General features: G+C 42.6%; 1 protein-coding gene across 2 annotated transcripts; it reads right to left on the reverse strand.

Moving 5' to 3' along the window:
- Nucleotides 1-4,895: 4,895 nt before the first annotated feature.
- LOC117558417 lies at nucleotides 4,896-6,683 on the reverse strand. 2 transcript variants are annotated; one of them, XM_034234611.1, is made up of 4 exons: nucleotides 6,378-6,683; nucleotides 6,122-6,221; nucleotides 5,541-5,681; nucleotides 4,897-5,480 (listed from the first exon to the last, which is right to left on the reverse strand). In XM_034234611.1, the coding sequence occupies exons 1-4, from the start codon at nucleotides 6,604-6,606 to the stop codon at nucleotides 5,192-5,194; spliced, it is 759 nt and encodes a 252-aa protein (XP_034090502.1). In that variant the 5' UTR covers nucleotides 6,607-6,683; the 3' UTR covers nucleotides 4,897-5,191. The 2 variants fall into 2 exon arrangements, with proteins under 2 accessions (XP_034090501.1, XP_034090502.1); XM_034234610.1 differs by having other exon boundaries at nucleotides 4,896-5,681.
- Nucleotides 6,684-21,441: the final 14,758 nt, after the last annotated feature.

The raw sequence follows: 21,441 nt of genomic DNA on the forward strand, positions 1-21,441 counted from the left end.
GGTGCCCACCTCTATAAGCACCCACTCGGCTGAAAGAAATGAAAGCATGGCGGAGGGCTTTTTTGATGCATAGGCCTAATGAAGTGGTTAGAAGAATGTTGGGTTTTCTAAGTGCTCACAGTCACTTTTAATTGCGCGGGGGGCATTTTTAATTGGGCCAGGAGGAATAATAGTGGATTTAATCCCTATCATAATGCATATTGTTCACACTTTTTCGTTATGAGTGGAGGAGCGATGCAGATAAACTACAATGCTAACAGTGAATTAGCCCCGAGCTAAAAATGCTAACCTATTACTGCACCGAAATCACTCCTAGCGCCCTTATTACTTATCCTAGCTCCACATCCAACACATTGTTTATGATCGTAAAGACACAGAATCTAACGGTGCCCACCTCTATAAGCAATACAACTGCAATTCCGTTATCTGTGTTATCTGCTGTGCTCCGTGCGCTTTGAAATCTAATCAAAAGTTGTTTACCTCAATTCTTTGGCGTTTCTGCATCGCCCGGCTCTTTCGTTCTTTCAGTGGTTTCTTGTGCTGAAATATGGAGGGGACGGCTCCGGGTTTCAGCCTCCGACGTGCTATTAATGCTTCTCTACCAACAGACTTCATGATAGCAGGATCAACGTCGTATGCATCACACGCGAAGTGGTCAGAACACAACTTGCTCCATTTTGTCGGTTGCCATCCAACACGATTCACTAAAAAAATCCATTTTTTGCGGATGATTTGGTCTTTGGGAAATGCATGTAAAACTCTCCCAGATCCCGCACCGTTCGTACAACAAAAAGCACAACAATAACCCATGTTAATTCAGTTTTCTTTTCGAAAAACATGTGACCGAGACTGCCGAGTCGGGATATTTGGTCCAGAGACTGTTTGGCCACTATTACGTCACGCGCTGCTGGGAATTACATGTCAGAAATTCAGACGGCTTTGGGTCGAGTTTTGGATCAATAAAAAGCTTTTTTTTTGGGTGTATTATCTCGATTTAAATTTTTTTTTTTAAATACAGGCAGTCTTAAAAACAACATTTCTATACAAATGTAGCATATTTGGAAGCTTTGCATTTGATCTTTAAGGAGAAGGGCCTTAATCGCCTCATATTTGCCATGATGTGGGGGGGGCTGCGATGAATCCCAACAACCTGGACGACGCAGAGCTGCCCAGCGCTGCTACCACATGGTAGTATTTCAGGTCCCCATCACGGACCTGTCGGCAGGCGAAGTGTGCCTCCACATGTGCGAACCATGCCTCCGCGGCGTGCTCCCAGAATTCCGGCAGCTTTACGAACACATCGCGTTCAGCCATGCTCGTTAATTTCCCGGAAACTTTCTCGGAAAAGTCAAGGTCACCAGTGTAGTGCCAGGAAAAGGGAGTCGGAGGCGGTGTATTAAGAACAGAGTTCCCATCTTTATTATCCATTAATAACAGAGAGGTTATCGCATGAACTGCTCTGCTTGACGAGCTAGCAGGAATGGAAGCTAACGCTACAGGTGTTCCCACTAAAGGGTCCGTGTGGCAACACAATACGAGAGGTGAATTATGTCCAATAACGTGTCACCACAACGGATACATATGTGACGCTAACTAGCTAGCTGGACATAGGCCTACTGCACTGTTGTTTACACTTATTTTGTATTCAATTCAGAAGTTTACTAAAGTCATACAGAGATCTAGGCTCTGTTATAGATAAGTTATACTTTATATTACATACATAGACCAAAGTGAAAACATTTAGACCGATATTCTTTCACACACAGTGACGTCACGAGTCACCCGCGAAAATACGCCATGTTCCTGGAGGTGCAAAGCTAAACAGCTAGCTAACATAACCAGGCAGAGCGCAATCATTTTTCTATTTCTATTTCTATTCTGAAGAAATCGCTGTAGGCCTATGTCTTCCGATTATATCTCTGGACTTGAGGGGTGTGCTCTCAGTCGTTACCGGCTTAAACTAAAGCTGTGTGGGTTGTATGATTGCCCGTATAGAGTTCCTGCAGATTCATGGTGAAATGACCCTGGAAAGTGGCCTCCGGTGGATTTTGGCAACATCTATGTGTATCTTCTGGAAACACCAGGTGAATACCCCACTTGTCACAATAATATTATCATGCCATTGCATATATGTGGTATTTTAGAGTTGACTAGATATTGATTAAGGCAATAGACTATGATATTCAGTACAGGAAGCTTAGCAACACCAAGACTGTTACAGGATTTTTATTTTGGAAAGTATTTTTTTTTCTTACTTCTCACGTTTTTTATTATATCATAACTTAGTACTTTTTTCTTAACATAGGTAACATTAAGCTGTCTGTGGCTCTTTCCTGCTGTAACGATGCAAATTTCCCCTCTGTGGGACTAATAAAGGTCTGTAATACAGGCCCTGGGCTGTAAACATAACCTCATCATTGGCCATTGATATAATTTGGTACTACCAGCATTGTAGCTATTGTCACTGTGTTAAGCCTTACATTGATGCTTACCAGCTGTCAAATCAAAGGTAGTATATCCTACTATGTTTGATGTTTAATTATAAGGTGACAGTGTATGTTTTACCTTTGTGTTTCAACAAGGTGTCCACACTAGAGAAGCGATGACAAATTACAAAGCACTAGACTCCTACAAGCTGCTGGAATCTGGTTGGGTGCAGACAGTGAGGCATATCATTCCTAATGACACAACCCTCACTGTCCTGAGAGCTGACGTGACACCGTCATTCCGGGTGAATGAACCGCCGCATCATCCATGGGCAGCCGTTACCCAGCGTGGCGATGTGGTTGCTGCTCACTGTGACTGCAAAGCTGGGTATGTAGATTCCAGTATGTAGAAACTAAATGTTTACTATGAACATATTCTGGTTGTATATTGTGTGACAACCCTGTGGTTGTCCACCCGGTGGTGCTGCTGTAACCTGTGTGTTTCTTGTAATCAGCAGTGATGGGACCCACCTGTGGCACTAATTCCAGGATATAAGAGGGCTGCAGAACAGGCTCTCGCTCTCTCTCAGCTGCCCTGCTCGGTGCAGCAGGACACCGCTCCTCTATTCTGTTTTATTGTTGTTGGAATCACTGTGTTGGATAAATAAATGATTGTTTTGGGCAACTCCGGCGTGGAACTGTTGTCCTTATGTTACAAGCAGAGCCAGCTTGTAACAATCATTTATTAGGTAAAGTATCACAGAATCAACATACAAAATATAACATGGTGGTCAACTCTAAATGTAAGCATGTGAACTAGCAACCACACATACAAATTAATTCCTTGTATACAATCCCACCCCCAAGGTTAGTCAAAATTGCACATACCCCAACTATCTTATCTGCACTTGATTTGTCTACCTGATCTGCCTCATCCTTCAGAGATTTAATATGTCGAATCGGCAAAGTGCCTTGCAAAATAACAAAACGGTTTTTCATTAGGCCAATCACACGCTCAATATGAATTCTCACCGATGACAATTTCCTAGAGGATTCAAGGTGTTTGGCTGGTAATTGACACTGCCCTTTAGTGAATGCTGGTGTGAGCAGCTCTACACCAGCAATACCCGCAAACTCTTCCTTCATTGTAAACCCCCTATCCGCTAGAACTTGGTCACCCGGGTGATGGTCACATTTAGTCAAGAATCCGCTTTGATGTACTATTTCCACATTGCTCACCCTCCCACCCCAGGCATCAGACAGAAAACAAATGGCACCAAGTGGGTTACATCCAATAAGAAACTTCATAGTGGTGTGACGCTTATAATTTGACCAGACTTGAGCACGAGCTTTAAGGTTCCCTGGAGATTCAATGAACACTTCAAAACAATCTATGATACAAGTCAGTCTAGGGCAGTGGTTCTCAAACTTTTTTCACTCATGTACCCCGTTTGAAAAAAAAATTCAGCCAAGTACCCCCTGATCAGCGCAAAAACTATTTGTTAAGGAAAAAAAGCCTATATAAAGAGGTACAGTGCAGCGCTGCACCATCAGTGTCTGATTTATTAAAACATCAACCTTCTAACTGAGAAGCACTTAAATGCTACACTTCAAATGTTTACAATCCATCACTAAATTCATGGCAAACCAATTTTAACATCATGCAATAACACTAAGACAACATTAGTTGCATTGAACTGATCTTTTTAATAAATTGTACTTACAATTTAGTGAGAAACATGGACTTGAGCTTCACTGAGGATCTTTGTCATTCTGACAGGGAGGCAAACTGCAGTTTTGAAATATGTGTAACTCTGTTCATATAAAACCCACACTGCTCAAACTTTGTTACTTTTCCTAAAATTGGTATATTTATTTATTTATTTTGGGGCGTGGGGAATGAAGAGAACAAATATAGTAGCATTTTATGAGCATGGGATTTTGACCCCTCATATAAACATATGCATAATGCTGCGCTATACTTTGCGGCCACACGCTTATTGTTTAGGTGTCCTTTGATAAGCAGGCAGTTTTATAATTAACTAGAACTAGCTAGATCTGATAGATTTGGACATAGACGCGAGTGAAGTCTAACCGGACGCGAGAGAGAGATCAGAGATCCGATCAGCTGCTGCTGACGGAGAACACGCAGCCCTGCATGATCACAGCTCCGCCGCTGTGACGGACCGTTGAGCCGAGCAAAAATACACTTAGAGTTAGACCTAACACACTTAGCTAGTTTATCTACTCTGGAACTAGCCTAAACTAGTTATAAATATATTTATTCTTTACAGTTGGGTCACTTATTACAGGTTCAGCGAGCTGCACGAGACTGACGGGCTGTCAGGAGAGGGAGAGGAAAAGAGAGCACCCCGTTTATTTTTCCCATTTTATTATCCAGAATTACTGTAAACCTTTGAATAAAGTAGTTAAACTACTATTAGTAGTTTGTGTAAATGCATGTGTGTATGAATTATACGTTTTTGTATGATTTTAGTAGAATAAATAAAAAAATGTTTTTTTTTTCATTAACATAAAATAAATCTCACGTACCCCCTGCAGTACTCCAACGTACCCCTAGGGGTCCGCGTACCCCCATTTGAGAACCACTGGTCTAGGGTACAGAGCCTTGAATGCAGGTGGAAAATATGCGCTCCCTCTCTGGCCAACTAACACGCTTCAGTTTCACAAAGGCTACATCCATCCACTTCCAAAAATGATCTATGAGCGTGCTCTGATGGATGCCTACCTGGTCTGCCAAATACTCAAACTTCATGCCATGTTTCAACTTCACTATCATATAAAAAAAACTGATCAATGTAGGGGATGGATGGGGTACCTTTGCATATCATCGAAACTAGCAAGAATTGAAAAGTGGCTAGAAAAATGGGCCAAGTTAGTCCGGTGTAATACTGACACTTCTCATTGTTTTCAGCAACAGTGTTAGAAGACAGCCGGATAGAGTTGAGGGTGGCCCTAGCATGGTCCCTCTCAGCAAAAGCAGCATCTCTTTCCGCCCTGAGTGCAGAGATCTCATCAAAGAGCATCTGTTGAGGCACGGAAGGTGGAGACACTGAACTGGTCGACGGTTGAGGCGAATCAGGAGTAGGTTGATGCTGTGGAGGTTCGGAGGATGCAAGGGATGTGTCCTGCACTCCAACAGGGACTGCGTAAGCCACTCTGCACTTGTTTTTTGAGGACCCATTTGCTTTGCCAAGCATCTTCTTGCCATGACGACACATAGCATTCGAGAACCTAATACACACAGACATTACATATACCAGGGGTTAGGGTGGTGCGATTATGGCAAAAATCATAATCACGATTATTTGGGTCAATAATTGATATCACGATTATTAAATACGATTATTCATTGACTTAGAAAAATCAATTTATTGAACTTTAAAACAAATAATAATTTGAACAGTATCTTTTTAACTGTTGTTTACCCTGAACGTATAATTCAACTGAAAAACCAATACAAACATAAATTAAATAAATGATACATTTATATTTATATATATCATTTATATAAAATACAATTAATTGCACAGCCCTACCAGGGGTGATAACTAACACCTACCCACAGCTGGTATGTTATTGTAAAATTGTATACTTCACATCTATCACAACAGTATTACAGTGTTCGATTTAGGCCAGGCATATCATCAGTATATACATGAATTTTCGCAAACCTTCTCAGTTTCTGGCACTTGTCAGCTGTTGGTAGTTTCCCAGGCGTAGCAAAATTGGTCGGGATGTAATCTGGATGGCCAAGCTCCTTGGAAGGCTGCCCTGAAAAACAGATAAGAGCAACCATGATGCTATGCTACCATGCTATGATTCTGCTGTAGAGGAAGGTAAACAGTAGTTTGGTCCAGTCCGGGCTAGCGGCGGACATCAGATTAATCATAAACATAGTAGTTGTTCTGAAATACAACTTCAACTTACCAGAAATGAAGTGTGCCGAGCAGATGTACACATATTGCACGGTGTCCTTGGGTTTCCACGGCTTGTGAGTGATGGGATCGACGCGAGCGCAAGCTCTCGCCCACTGGGCCCTCCGTCCTGGCTGTTTTTCGTGACTGGGGAACTTGAAGAAAGAAAACTTGGATTTTCCATCACTATCTGTCATCCAATGATGATTTCTACAAGTCCCAGCACTACACCACTTCACCATCTTCAAAGTATTGTAACTAACAAGTAAGTAACACGGCTAAAACCTCTGCCTGGTTGCACCTCGCGTAAAATGGCGGCTCCCGGAAGTACGGTGTCGCCGTCGGCCCAAAACCCGTACAGTACGGTGGGATTTATAAAACGCTACCCTGACGTGTAGCTGCTCTTAGCTTTATTTATTTCTCTGACATGTTCCAATGTTTTACTGTTTATTAAACTTTGGGACAACATTACAACCTTTTTATTCAGCTCATGCTGCTTTGAGGTAGAGCAAAAAAAAAGCCTATTTTCAATATTTCCACCAGATTTGATCATCTTTTATTTAGGTTAAAGTGTATTTAATGTATCCTGATCCCATAATAATAATAATAAGACAATCACAAATAGACAGCAGCCTTTTGCTTGATGTTAGTTTGTGCCGTGCTGTCAAAGGGATGCAGGTGTGACTGTCATTTAATCTCTTTAGTTTTTAAAAAACCAGAACAGTACATCATTTTAAATGATCCTTTAGGGATTGTTTGTCTGAAATGCTGAGAGTTACATTTTGCAATAATACTTCTGCAACCCTGTGTTTAATATGATTAATTCACTTTTTTATTTTTCTCTTGTTTTTCTCTGTAATTAGGAAAATTCTGGAGAAATGGATCTGCTGGAGAAGGACTCCTAACCCCAGCGGATCATCAAGACAGAGCTGCCATCCACCTGGACCCCCCGAGGTGCTGGAGAAGGACTCCTAACCCCAGCGGATCATCAGGACAGAGCTGCATCCACCTGGACCCCCCGTGGTGCTGGAGAAAGCAAAACGGCGATCAGGAGCATCCTCCACCCAGACCTCTGCTTACTGCCGTCCTACAGACTTGTGTCTTACTTTCAGAATTTGATTTTGTATGTGTCCTTTCTTTTAATAGATATTTAACGATTATAGCTTGAGTCTGTCTGATTCCCCAAACAGCTGCTTCTATATACTTGCTGCACATACAATACAAATAAACAACTCCATAAACACACTTTTGCTGATGTGTGTTACTGCTGGTGATGTTAAATAACATGATTGATTTCCTCTGTCTCAATGATGAAAGTTATAATAATAGAAGACATGAAGCTGCAGAGAGAGGATGGATATATTCTTACCTCTACTTTGTGATAAGATGAAAATACAATATTAAATTGTAATTGTTAAACACATTGTTTATTTCATTTACTGAGGTTTCAACCATTATTTACAACATGTGTACATAAGCAGTGGAATAATAGGGTATCTCTAGGTCATTAAACTGTCTTCAGTTTAATTTAATTAATACAAAAAAAAGGTCATAGAAAATGTTTAATTGTGTATTTCAGCAGAGCAGGGGGTCACGGTGCTGCTGGACCTGGAGGCAGGCCCGGACTGGCCATCGGGAGGACCGGGAGGTTTCCCGATGGCCTGGCCTGCTAAGTGGCCTGCTGGCCTGAGGACTTTTTTTTTTTATGTAGGCCTATGTATTGTGAATGCAACGCTGCGCAAATCTGACTCTGCCTCACAGAGGGTGACTGGCTGTCTACATGATGTGGCCTGCCGACATGGCCACTTTCATACAGATCATACTAATGCCCTCGATTGGTCTCTGTGTGTCATTCAAGCTCAGGAGGGTGTGTGTTATGTGTGACGCGAGCGAGTGAGATAAAGCATGCGCACCGGTTACGTGTATTGTTGTTGTTGTTAGTATCTGGTGCTAGCTAGCTGCGCTAACGGATATAAGGAGCTTTTTCAACAACAAGGTGGAGGAGATTCCTCTGCTGTCAGACTGAGAGACTGATAACTACAGCTCAGGTGAGGTAAAGGACTCTGAGTGTTTAGATAGTTAACTTAGTCTAAGTTATCCCAGTGGGTCTCAAACGGTTTGGTCACCATTTATGTAAACACATATTTCCATTTGAGGGGGGAGTGATTAGTAAAATATGCATGAATACAACAAAAAAACGTTAACTAGGTGAAAAAAGGTAAGATAAACTATTAAAACTTGTTGAGAGCTAAAACTAGTCTTTGCTTCTGCCTCAAAGAGGAGCAGGAGGGAGAGGGGGGAGACAGGAGAGGCTGGTTCAGGAGCACAGACACACTCACAACTATAAATGAACCAAAAACAAATAAATAAACAAGTTTCAATGTTTTTCCATATTGGGTATGTTATTGGTTATGGCCATGTTCTTATGATTTTATGATTATTTAAATGTATTCAGTTATGTTTCATATGATATGGGTGTAGTCTCTTTATTTCCTCCTCAAAGTGCACCAGATTGATGCATTTAAGTCCAACATTAAAAAAAAATCTTACCGGGGGAGCATGCCCCCGGACCCCCCTATAGGAGTTGAGGTCCACCCCCACTTAAAATATGTTCACATAGGTTCCTAAATAGATTTTTTTTAAATAGTAACCCATGTCCATATGTTTATTTTTGGGTAGTAGATTTAGAGGGCTATCACTACGGGCAGCAACGCTGTAAATATTGATAAATAAATCCAGCAAAATGGCACAAAAAACTGGTAGTGGCCTGACTGGGTGTATAATTCCCGGCCTGACTTATTGTCCCAGTCCGGCCCTGCCTGGAGGTGCTGACCTGGTGTCAGTGGGACATCATCTGGGCAGGGTTAGGGGAAGAAGGAGAATATAAACTGTTATAATCACAGCTATTAAGATTAGAACACTACTATTGTTGACAAACAATCTATACAACATGCTTTTGTTCATTTAAAAAAACATTGTTTTATTAGTACAGAAAAAATAAGACTTATTTTAAATATGAAATAATATGATTAAATTACATCAGCTATATATAATTTGTTAACTTACTGATGTAACATTACTGGGGGCTAAAGGAACAGCTTCATCGTATTTACCTGGCCATGGTCCTCTTTAATTCATCGCCGACGGTGATCTCCAAAAAAATGTAAAAGTAAAGTTTCTGGATCCTTTTGCTAGCAGGTTGCTGGAGCAGCGCAACCGAACAGCGCGTATCACGTGACGTAAATACGAAGCCCTCTGTAGGCTAGACCGTCTCATTTCGTAGGCCGCTCAGTCCAGCCTACCCGGTCTACGTGGGCTGGGTCCTCCGTGGACCGTGTAGGCTGCGTACCCCGAAGGATACAACCCCTGAATTGAGACACGGCCTCTAACCGCCTGCTGCTTCCCCTCTTCTCTCCTCGGTTCCCCTCCTCGGCTCCTCGGCTCGCATCTCCTGTGGGCGGGACTAAGTCTCGAGGATAGGAGTCGAGGAGGGAGGAGCCTAGGGCTCTGGTGTGGATGTGGAATCAATGACTGGATGTGTCAGAACTTTCTCCAATTAAACAAAGATAAAACTGAGGTAATGGTTTTTGTAGCCAAGGCAGAACGTATAAAAGTTAGCGCTGAGCTTCAGTCTGCAATGTTAAAAACAACAGATAAAGCCAGAAATCTAAGTGTAGTCACTGTAAAACCTAACATCGTGTTAAATAAGAATTAATAAGTAAGCCTTACTTATGTTTTTATTAACTTGTTAATAACACTCAGTTTAAATAATTAAGCTGTAATGCGGGGTCGAAAAACCTAACTAACTCAATGTAATTGATGTGAGCTAATTTAGAAAAACTAAGTTAGTGGAAATGGGGAACATTATGACATGCGCAGATCACTCCTTGACCACTTGGCGCTCAAAGTTACTTTCTGGAACTTTCTGGAACCAGCGCCATATAGGATTCTATCTATATGGCGCTGTCTGGAACATTTACGAACATGCCCTGCAGCAGATGGACGTTTCCCCAATGGCTAGCCGCTATGGTAATTGTCATTGTTGCATTACAGTGAATCTTGTGCTTAGCACACTGCTTTGGTGAGTACATATTAACATCCAAACAGTTTTGCTGTCTTGTTGTATTTAATCTCAAGGTGTATATGCTTGCTAGTTAAGATAACATTAGCTAACGTTAGCTAATGTTAGCTAATGCTATCTTAACTATTGCAGACATAATGTGTCGAAATCGTGTTGCAGCTTGGCCCAGGAGATAGTCTTAAGAGTATCAACATTTAATATACGGAGATAGACAAGGGCTGACTTGATTTATCTGCATAAACGTTTTTAAGTACTTTTTGTATGAGTTGAGGTTCTGTTTAGAACGCATTGAACAAAGACTAGCACGTGAGTAACTTCATTATTAATGTCAGTGTTTTAGCCTAATGCCGTGACTTGTGGCTGTGTTCAGTTTTATATATTAGCCTACTACAACAAAGTATAAAGTTACACTTCACAACGTGTGAGCGCCAATCAGTATATATACTCCAAGTGGGTTGCGGTGCGGGATCGGGAGCTTGAGGAGGGACTCTCCCGCTAGGGGCGGTGTTCCGGATTAACTGGTTCCCCGATCAACTGGTTGACCAGTGGCGAGCCGTCAGGGCCCTCTGTGAGGGCCTAAGATATTCTAAAAAATAATATTTTTGAAAACGTTTTTTTTTTTTTAAATATACATTTTTAGTATATTTTTGTTACATTTTTCATTAGTTTTACCAAAATAACTTGATTTAATTGTATTTAAAATAATATTTCCAAAGAAATAAATCCTTCGAATCTGCCTGTTCAATTTCTGTTGGAATGTGAAGGGTTAAATGCCGTCTCTGCGAGTTATGTGAAGACGGGAGGGCTTGTTGGTCCCTCTGTAGATTCACAGAGGGCCAGCTATAGTAACTCAACGAGAGAGTAATGTCAAATGACAGTACAATTGACCAATCATATCTTCCCTCTAAATGGGCGGGCTTTATTTTCACGGACTTTATGACAAGTTCCGCCCGCTGTGAGGTCTATGCAAGTGGTGCAGTGACGCATCCTAAAACCCGGAAGTAAGCTTCGCTCGGATTCCCTCAACAGAAAGCGGGTTTTGGAAAATAGCTGGAAATAAGGTCTGTGGAAAACGAACCTGTTAGATAAATGCACGTTTTTTTCAGCCGGATAATATCCACATGTCTACCCTACTTTTATTATTTTCGAATCATAAATCTAATCGATAGATTTATGATCGATAGATTTATGATTAGCATAAGTTCGTTCATGATGATGGCTCACTTCAGTGATAGTGAGGACATCGTTGCGAAATTATTAACCGAGTCATTTTCAAGATTGAGTTACCAGGGCTCGACATTAAGGACTGCCCGATGGCCCGGGGCCATCTAGTATTTAGCTCGGGCAATGAAGCCTCACCTGCTGGTTGCCCGATCGGGCAATCTATTATGCCAGTATCATGCAGCTCGGGGATCCAGTAATGAGTGACCCGACAGTAAAACTAAACATCTATAACTAGTTTAGGTAGTTTGAGAGGTAATTAAAATGGCTACGTGTGATATTCTAACCTGAAGTGTGTGTTTTGTCCGCTCACCGCTGCAGGTGATTATGCAGAGCTGCGTGTCGACTCGTCAGCAGCAGCTGATCTCTCTCTCCCGTCAGATTAGACTTTACTCGCGTTTATGTCCATATCGATCAGATCCAGCTAGTTCTAGCTAATGATATGACTACCTGCTTATTAAAAGACACCTAAACAATAAGTGTCGCTATGCAACCGGGTGAGGCCACAAAGTATAGCGCAGCATTATGCATTTGTTTACATGCCCACCGGAACCCCGAGGCATTACCAACAGATCAACGCACAATCAACCCATACAGGACATCTCTTTCTTTAGACATTAGAATTGACTATTCTTGTCTGTCACATACTCTTCTTGTCTGTCACATAAGTGGCGCAACTGAAGCGGTATTGCGCTAAAGGGAAATTATTTTGACCGAAGAGATTTAGATTTGCCGGCTAACGGGAAATCTGACGTCGCCATTTTGTGTGCTTCGCGGATGCGCTCGGCTCCTCTCGACTGCTGCTCGGGTCTGCTCGGTCAGCTTCCGGATGAGGAGGCATTCGACCAATTTACAGTAGATAACTTTACAAACATTTTTAACAGGGGCCATAATAGTGTAAATAATATTTGTTTTGGCAGTTATAACTGAATGTAATGTTTTCTACTTTTTTACATCTGGGAAGGCATCTGCCTTCATCAGATGGAAAGTGTCTTGACCAACAACTTAAGTATTTCTTATAGCTATGCAGGGCATGCAAGCGAGCAAACACAAACAAACAAGTGAAATGAAGAATACAATTGAAATTGTACAATATAATATTGTGGTCGTTCATCTTATAATTCAGTCTAGAGAACCAGACAGCATCTACAGTAAGACCTGCAAAAATCTAAATGTTCTAGGGTGAGGCCCCCCAAACCCTTCGTGCGTAATTTTGTCCGCGCACATTTTTCAGGGCAATCTCTATTGGGCTCAGGGCCATCTGTAAATTAGCTTAGATGGCCCACAGGGCCATCTCCCAAAATCCTTAATGTTATGCACTGGTTACAATGATAAACTGTAGTGGCAAAGGATCAGCTGAATGACCCGCAAGTGCTTCATCCAAAAGGACAGGAGGATGGACTTTGTGTTTTCAGTGATTTGATCATCAAAGGTAGGCCTAAGTCATTTTCAATGCGGGCCGCCGTGCCGACTTAATTCATTTGTAATCGCTACTTGGCTGTGGGTGCCCTGTCATGATAGGTGTAGGTATAAATGATGTTGTTTTGTGTGGTAGAGGGTCGCTGTGCGACTGTGTGTATTTGAGAGAGGCTGGTATTGTACGTTTCCGTGTATTTGTCACTTTGTTTGTTTGTCTTTGTTGTATTAATTTGTTTGTGTATGAATACGTGAGGGTAAGTAGGTAGGGAGGAGTAGGCGCATAGGCGAGACAGGTGTAAGTAGGTGTTGGAGTAGGAGGAGGGACAGAGAGCGTTAGAAAATGGATCCCAGAATTGTAAAACAAATTCTGGATCTGAATGTCCACCACCAGTATCCTGAGGGGTCAACCAAGAAAGAACAATATGTCATGAAGAGGAGAGCTGACACCTTCACGATAAAGGGTAAGGATTAAGGATGCACGATAATTATCGGTCCGATATTAGGAATTATGACGTCATCCCGATAAACCCGATACCAGTATTAATAATACTGGTATCAGTATATATACAATATATATACAATATATATATATATATACAATATATTTTTTGGGTAAAAAAAAAGAAAAAAATACTGCGGTGTGGGTGGATTGGGATGAGTGGCGCTTGTTTTTCTCTCGGCTCCTCCCGTTTTGCCAGTACTGTGGTATTAGTGGTTTAGGAAGAGGGGAGTTCTTCACAAATCCAGCGCTCCCTAACTCATGCCTGGCTGTGACGTAAATGGTGTGCGGCCGTGAAGCCAGGACAGTAAACAAACATGTCGTCGGTGGTATGGGCGTTGGAGCTATGTGCAACTCAAGGCATACGCTCGAACCGGAGCTGCCTGGACGCTGCAATCATGTTGCGCACTATCCGTGCTGAGTGTGCTGACTTTTCGTACAATGTCCCACTGTCTGGCTTCCTGCATAAAGTCAAATGCTCGGCGCAGTTGTGGCGAAATGTCGCTCCTCTGTTTTAATTTAAACCGCTCCTTATATCCGTTAGCGCAGCTAGCTAGCACCAGATGCTACCAACAACAATGCACGTAAGGCCTCTCTCTCGCTCGCTCGGGCCACACATACACACACCCTCCCGGTCCTCCAGATGGCCAGTCGGTGCCTGCCGGTGAGCGTGGAAGTGTGGTCTGGCACAGGAGGAGCGGGGCTGTCAGCATCAGCTTGTAGATGGTATTTTAAACTCGATGCGCTCTGAAACTACGGGGCGGCCAAGGAAAAAAATACACATGCGTTAATCGCGTTAAAATAATTAGTGGCGTAAAACATTTTTTATTATCGGTCTTGAGAAGCAGGAAGTTATCGGTATCGGTTTCAAAAAACCAATATCGTGCATCCCTAGTAAGGATGCATATGGACTCTAGAACACAATGATAATATGCTATGGTAAAACTAATACATCTAATATTATGTCATATAAACACCAGACGGAGAACTGTACTACATCTGCAGGCGCAAAAATAATCAAACCGAGCACCTTGCCAAAGTGGTCTCTACTGCTGAAGAAGCAAACGATTTGTTTGAGGAGTTTCACTGCAGCAACATTGGTGGACACTGTGGAGTGGAGAAGACTCACTGTGCCATCATTGCTCGGTACTATTGGCCTGGCATGGAGGGTGACATACGCGAGTGGGTGAGTTGGTATCTTCAAAATAATGAGGTGGAATACACATTCAGGTTCAAAAGTAGAGCACAGAGGAGTGTAATGTAGGGCTGTGCGATTATGGCAAAAATCATAATCACGATTATTTGGTCAATAATTGATATCACGATTATTTTGACGATTATTCATTGACCATTTATTGAACTTTAAAACAAATAATATTTTACCAATAAACAAGATCAACAAATATGTTGGAGCGCACTTCCAAAACCATACTAAACATATATTAATATGATAAATAAAAATAAATTAGACCAAAATAAATGAAATCAAACATGTTGCAGTGCACTGTCACAACCTACTGAAAACTCCTTAACATATAGCCAACATTTTGGTAAAACATATTCAACATATTCCACTCAGTTAAATGTTGAAGGCTGGCCAACCGTCATGGTCCAGAAGTAACAGGAAATAAATGTTGAACTACAATTTAAGACCAAATAAAAATGTTTAGGCCACCATGGCAAATGCTGGTAGGGCTGCTCATATCATCTCTTAAAGATGTTTTGCAAGAAACACCAGGCTGTTTACATGGTCTGGTTTCAGAGATGAGCGCAGGCAGGTGACGATATTGCCACCTGTACTGAAGACCCTCAGCCACGCCCGACACAGGGGGTGCCAATCACAAAGCTTTGATGCGTTCAAGTGCATTATTCTGGCACAGGAAGATTATGTTACAGGCTATGGTTACAGGACATTAACGATAAAACAGAATATTGTTGTTCTATTTTTAGACACATCTCGCGATCGACTGGTTGGGCACCCCTGGGCTAGACCATAGGTCCGTTGTGGTGGCAAAGTAGCCAGCTGAAGCCACATCTCTCTCAACTTCCCCGCGGCATTTGTCACATAGCGCAGGCAGCGCAGACCTGCTGAAATAATACGGCATCGCGTAACGCTTGTCCAACGTGTTGACAAGTTGCTTAAAGCCCTGGTTGCTAACAGTGCTAACTGGGCACATATCTTTAGCGATGTGAAATGTAATGGCACCTGTAATATCTCTGTGTCTCTGCGAGCTCGTCGTTGCTCTGTACAATGCGTCCTGAATCAATGACTGTGATGATGTTGTGGATGAAGTCGAGCGGCATCTGCTTTTTGGTCTGCTTTTTGTTGTATTATTGCCCAGTCGTATTGCACTTTGTGGTTGTATTTCAGATGATTAAAGAGATTGGTTGTGTTAGCGTGTAGTGCCAACACAACCTGGTAACAAATCATGCACTGTACTTTCTTTTGCTCCACGTCGGACTCCTGAAAGCCAAAGTACTTCCAAATAGTGGAAATAGTTGTACCCTTCTTTTTAACGAGTTGCTGCTCTTGTTCTGACATCTTCGCTCGCGCTGAACACTCACAACACATGTCACTCCCACGTGGCCGAGTGGGCTTTTAGGGAGGGGCGAAGCGCACCCAGCTAAATAATCGTATTTTGTCAATTATGCTGTTTTCATAATCGTCGCAAGCCATAATCGTAATTGCGATTAAAATACGATTAATTGCACAGCCCTAGTGTAATGTGTATCTCAAAATTGCTGATGCTGTATGCGCAAACACCCTATCAGTTTAAAATATAATATAGCACATTTATTTGCACAAAATATTTCTCATAACTTTGAAATTATGTTTGTCTGTTTTAGATTGCTCAGTGTCCACAGTGCCAGGCCAAGAGAGCCAACATAAAAGAAAAGCTGGAGTACAGTCCGATAGAGGTAAAAATAAACAATGGCATACTGGTATTGTCAGTGTAGAAACACGTCAACAGTGATTTACTGTAATGCTCATGTATTTTTTTTCCCCCAGGTGACGGAGCCTTTGGAACTGGTTGGGATGGACTTGGTGGGTAAACGCACAGTAACTGATGGTGGCAACCAGTGCATATGTGTAATGGTTGACTATTTCACCAAATGGGCAGAGGCCTACCCACTAAAGACTAAAACAGCAGAAGAGGTGACCAATTGTATCCTAGATTTCTTTTACAAATTTGGTGCACCTCAAAGACTGCTAACAGACCAGGGCTCAGAGTTTTGCAATAAGGTAGTGTTGATGCAGTATGAATCCCCAATATGTAACTGTAGTTGCTGTGCTAATCTATTGCTTGTTTGTCCCAATGATAATTTCAAGGTCAACTCTGGCCTGTGTGAGACACTGGCCATAAAAAGAAGCCTGTGCTCTGCATACCACCCACAGACCAATGGCCTTGTGGAGAAGTTGAACGGCACTATCCAGAGGTATTGGTTTTCAATACCTGATGGAATTCACGCTCTTCATAGAATTACAAACACATTTCCTAATGAGTAATGATATGTTGCTTTATCTTACATGAGAACCCATATGCTCTCCTGCTTCCTCATACCTATACTTGAATTCTGCATTTTAAGGTCGTTGAACAAAATGGTGGCTGGTCACCCCAAACGTTGGGACCAGGTTCTGCATTCCACCATGTTTGGTCTTCGGACGAAAAAGCAGCTGACCACACAATACAGCCCCTACTACTTGATGTTTGGGAGGGAGGCTAGGTATCCCTCCGAGGTGCCAAAGGAGTACCTGGTAAGATGTTCTAATGTTGTCATCCGTTTCAAACGTTTTCATTTGGATCATCTGTCTTCTAGAATTCTAACTGTGATTTGTTGCAGGTCAAAGAAGAGAAAGTCAGCAGGCTGGTCGCAACGGAGGAGATCCATGAAGGCCTGAACAAACAGGAGGCTGTATTCACAGAGGTGGAAAAAAAAATGAAACGAAGCCAGGACAACGTCCGCAAAAGAAAAGAGAAAAAGGGCCAGGAGGACAACTTCCAAGTAGGGGACCAGGTGTTGTGGAGGAACGTGAGACAGAAGAAAAGGGGGAAAGCTGGACGATGACTGGTTGGGACCCTACACCATCCTGGAATTGGAGGGGAAAAAGGCAGTACTCGCTAAGGGTACAACAAAGCTGCAGACAAACATTGATCATTTAACACATTATATCCAGCCAGAGGAGAGGATCCCTGCCAAACTACAAAAGTTGTCCGATCTCTCTCCTCTGGCTGGTCCACAACACACAAAGACACAGACACAAACACCCACCGCACAAACACCCACCGCACAAACACCCACCGCACAAACACCCACTACACAAACACCCACCACACAAACGCCCACCACACAAACACCCACCACACAAACACCCACCACACAAACACCCACCACACAAACACCCACCGCACAAACACCCACCACACAAACACCCACCGCACAAACACCCACCACACAAACACCCACCGCACAAACACCCACCACACAAACGCCCACCACACAAAACACCCACACACAACGCCCACCGCACAAACACCACCACACAAACGCCCCACCGCACAAACACCCACCACACAATAACACCCACCGCACAAACCCACCGCACAAACACCACCACACAAACGACCCACCCACAACACGCCCCATCCAACAACGCCCACCACACAAACACCCACCACACAAACACCTCCATCCATGGACGGCGAGGCCCAAATGGCACCAAAAGATCCTGAACTTTGTAAGTAAACAGACAGAAAGTACACTCCAAATGATGCATTTCACAAATAACTTCCATTGCTATATTTCCAGTAATTTGACAAATATGGACAGGGAGGAGAAAGCAAACGCTCTGGTGCAAGTTTGGGCCATATAAAGTGTACTCGGAGAACATAATGGACTTGGCCCCAGGGAAGTGGTTGGAGGGAGAGGTAAGTTACAAAACAAAATAATATTGGACTGATATTTATTTAGATTGTATCACAAGTTATTTTTGTACTCTTAGATCGTCAATTCATACATAACTATGGTGGGAAGGAAAGCTGGCGCTCTAACATTGGACTCCTACCTCATGACGTCGCTCTGGGAGGGAAAGCACAAAGGTTCTTTGAGAAGTGTGAGTAGGACTATATATTAGGATTTCTTTTTTTGTACATAAGTAGGCCTATGTATTTTGTGTATATGTATGTTTGTATGTCCATACACACCAGGGCTCGACATTAAGGACTGCCCGATGGCCCGGGGCCATCTAGTATTTAGCTCGGGCAATGAAGCCTCACCTGCTGGTTGCCCGATCGGGCAATCTATTATGCCAGTATCATGCAGCTCGGGGATCCAGTAATGAGTGACCCGACAGTAAAACTAAACATATCTATAACTAGTTTAGGTAGTTTGAGAGGTAATCAAAATAGCTACGTGTGATATTCTAACCTGAAGTGTGTGTTTTGTCCGCTCACCGCTGCAGGTGATTATGCAGAGCTGCGTGTCGACTCGTCAGCAGCAGCTGATCTCTCTCTCCCATCAGATTAGACTTTACTCGCGTTTATGTCCATATCGATCAGATCCAGCTAGTTCTAGCTAATGATATGACTACCTGCTTATTAAAAGACACCTAAACAATAAGTGTCGCTATGCAACCGGGTGAGGCCACAAAGTATAGCGCAGCATTATGCATTTGTTTACATGCCCACCGGAACCCCGAGGCATTACCAACAGATCAACGCACAATCAACCCATACAGGACATCTCTTTCTTTAGACATTAGAATTGACTATTCTTGTCTGTCACATACTCTTCTTGTCTGTCACATAAGTGGCGCAACTGAAGCGGTATTGCGCTAAAGGGAAATTATTTTGACCGAAGAGATTTAGATTTGCCGGCTAACGGGAAATCTGACGTCGCCATTTTGTGTGCTTCGCGGATGCGCTCGGCTCCTCTCGACTGCTGCTCGGGTCTGCTCGGTCAGCTTCCGGATGAGGAGGCATTCGACCAATTTACAGTAGATAACTTTACAAACATTTTTAACAGGGGCCATAATAGTGTAAATAATGTTTGTTTTGGCAGTTATAACTGAATGTAATGTTTTCTACTTTTTTACATCTGGGAAGGCATCTGCCTTCATCAGATGGAAAGTGTCTTGACCAACAACTTAAGTATTTCTTATAGCTATGCAGGGCATGCAAGCGAGCAAACACAAACAAACAAGTGAAATGAAGAATACAATTGAAATTGTACAATATAATATTGTGGTCGTTCATCTTATAATTCAGTCTAGAGAACCAGACAGCATCTACACTAAGACCTGCAAAAATCTAAATGTTCTAGGGTGAGGCCCCCCAAACCCTTCGTGCGTAATTTCGTCCGCGCACATTTTTCAGGGCAATCTCTATTGCAGCAGCACGCCTTAATGTCACAAGCTTGACCTCGGCAAACCCCGGGGCTGAGTTAGCGATGATCTTGGGGTTAATAAACCCAAGCAGGTGAAGCTGGATCGTTATCCAGGGAGATTGTTTTCAGGAAAGAAGCGCACTTTTGCCGCTGCATGGTACACAACAGACCATGGCTTGAAGATTCGTTAAAAGCAGACGCAGCCTTTTGTTTCCCCTGTAGACAGTTTAAAGTGAATACGTCTTCATCTGATGCGGCTTTTACTGTCAAAGGTTTTTGCGACTGGAAACACGCATTACAGACTGATAAAGGACTGCTAAGGCATGCCGCATCAAAAGAACACATTTCATGTGAGAGTTTGTGGAGAGAGAGAGAGAGATACGCGAGGAAACAAATAAGGAAATGAGTACTTTGGTGCAGATCAGCTGCACGGAGCCGTTATTACGTGTCAGCTGTCGTTTATATTATAGCTTTTTTAGCTGTCAACCTTGCTCGTGATTTGCCAGTGTTTGTGCTGCCACGCACACAATGTTTCAAAGTGGTTGCTATGTTGCCCTTTATTTGTGTATGTTTGCGATAAGTGTGCGTCTTTACGCAATGCTGTTGGCCTTGCTGTTTGAAATATATTGTGCCGCAGGCCCGCAGCACGTGACGGTTTTGTGTGCCCTCCCATGAAAATCATAGGCCCTCCCTTTAGATTTGTTCTGGCGCCGGGTCTGGGAGAGACCCTCCCGCTACGGGCGGCCGTGCCTGGGTGGAGACTGCGGGTGCAACCTCAAGCTCCGCGGAGCTGGCTTGGCCATGTACCGGGCATTACTTCACCGCGACTCGCTCTTTTGGCGGGGAAACAGCTGGAGTGTAAATGTGTCTGGCGGCTATGTCTGTGGGCGTTACAATTCGCCGCAACGGGGAGTGGCGGGGGTCGTCAGGTTCCAACGTGAGATGTAGATGTAACGTTCTTGCCGTCTGAAGTCACTGTTGATAATTATACAATCAGTATTTTAATTGTTTACAAATGCACACAATTGTTACAGGAGCACACACTATTTATATCCTATTTATGTTGCTCTCAAAGTACATCAGATTAATGGATTTCAATTTTCAAATATATCTCCTGAAATTGTCAACAAAAACAAAAAATCCCAAACAATGTGTGACAGTTGAATCATGTATTACACAGTAATAGTAGTCTATTACCTTTTAATAGTTTAATGGAGATATCAACTGAAATGGTTGTTTCACTCCTGCATATGTTTAAAGTGCATTTGGTGAAACTTGATTTAAATTAGCATAGTTTAAAAGCTAACTGATATTAGTCTACATTTAAAAAGGGTATAGTGTTTACATTCAATGTAACCATAATCTGTTATAATAGTGAAGATGTTGGCTGGCATACTCAGTTGAATAATATGTATTTGATGGTTGTAATATCCAGGTCTTTGTGATTTAAAGGCTATGCCATATTAAAACAAT

Source organism: Gymnodraco acuticeps, unplaced genomic scaffold, assembly GCF_902827175.1.
Source record: "Gymnodraco acuticeps unplaced genomic scaffold, fGymAcu1.1, whole genome shotgun sequence".
Taxonomy (NCBI): Eukaryota; Metazoa; Chordata; class Actinopteri; order Perciformes; family Bathydraconidae; genus Gymnodraco; species Gymnodraco acuticeps.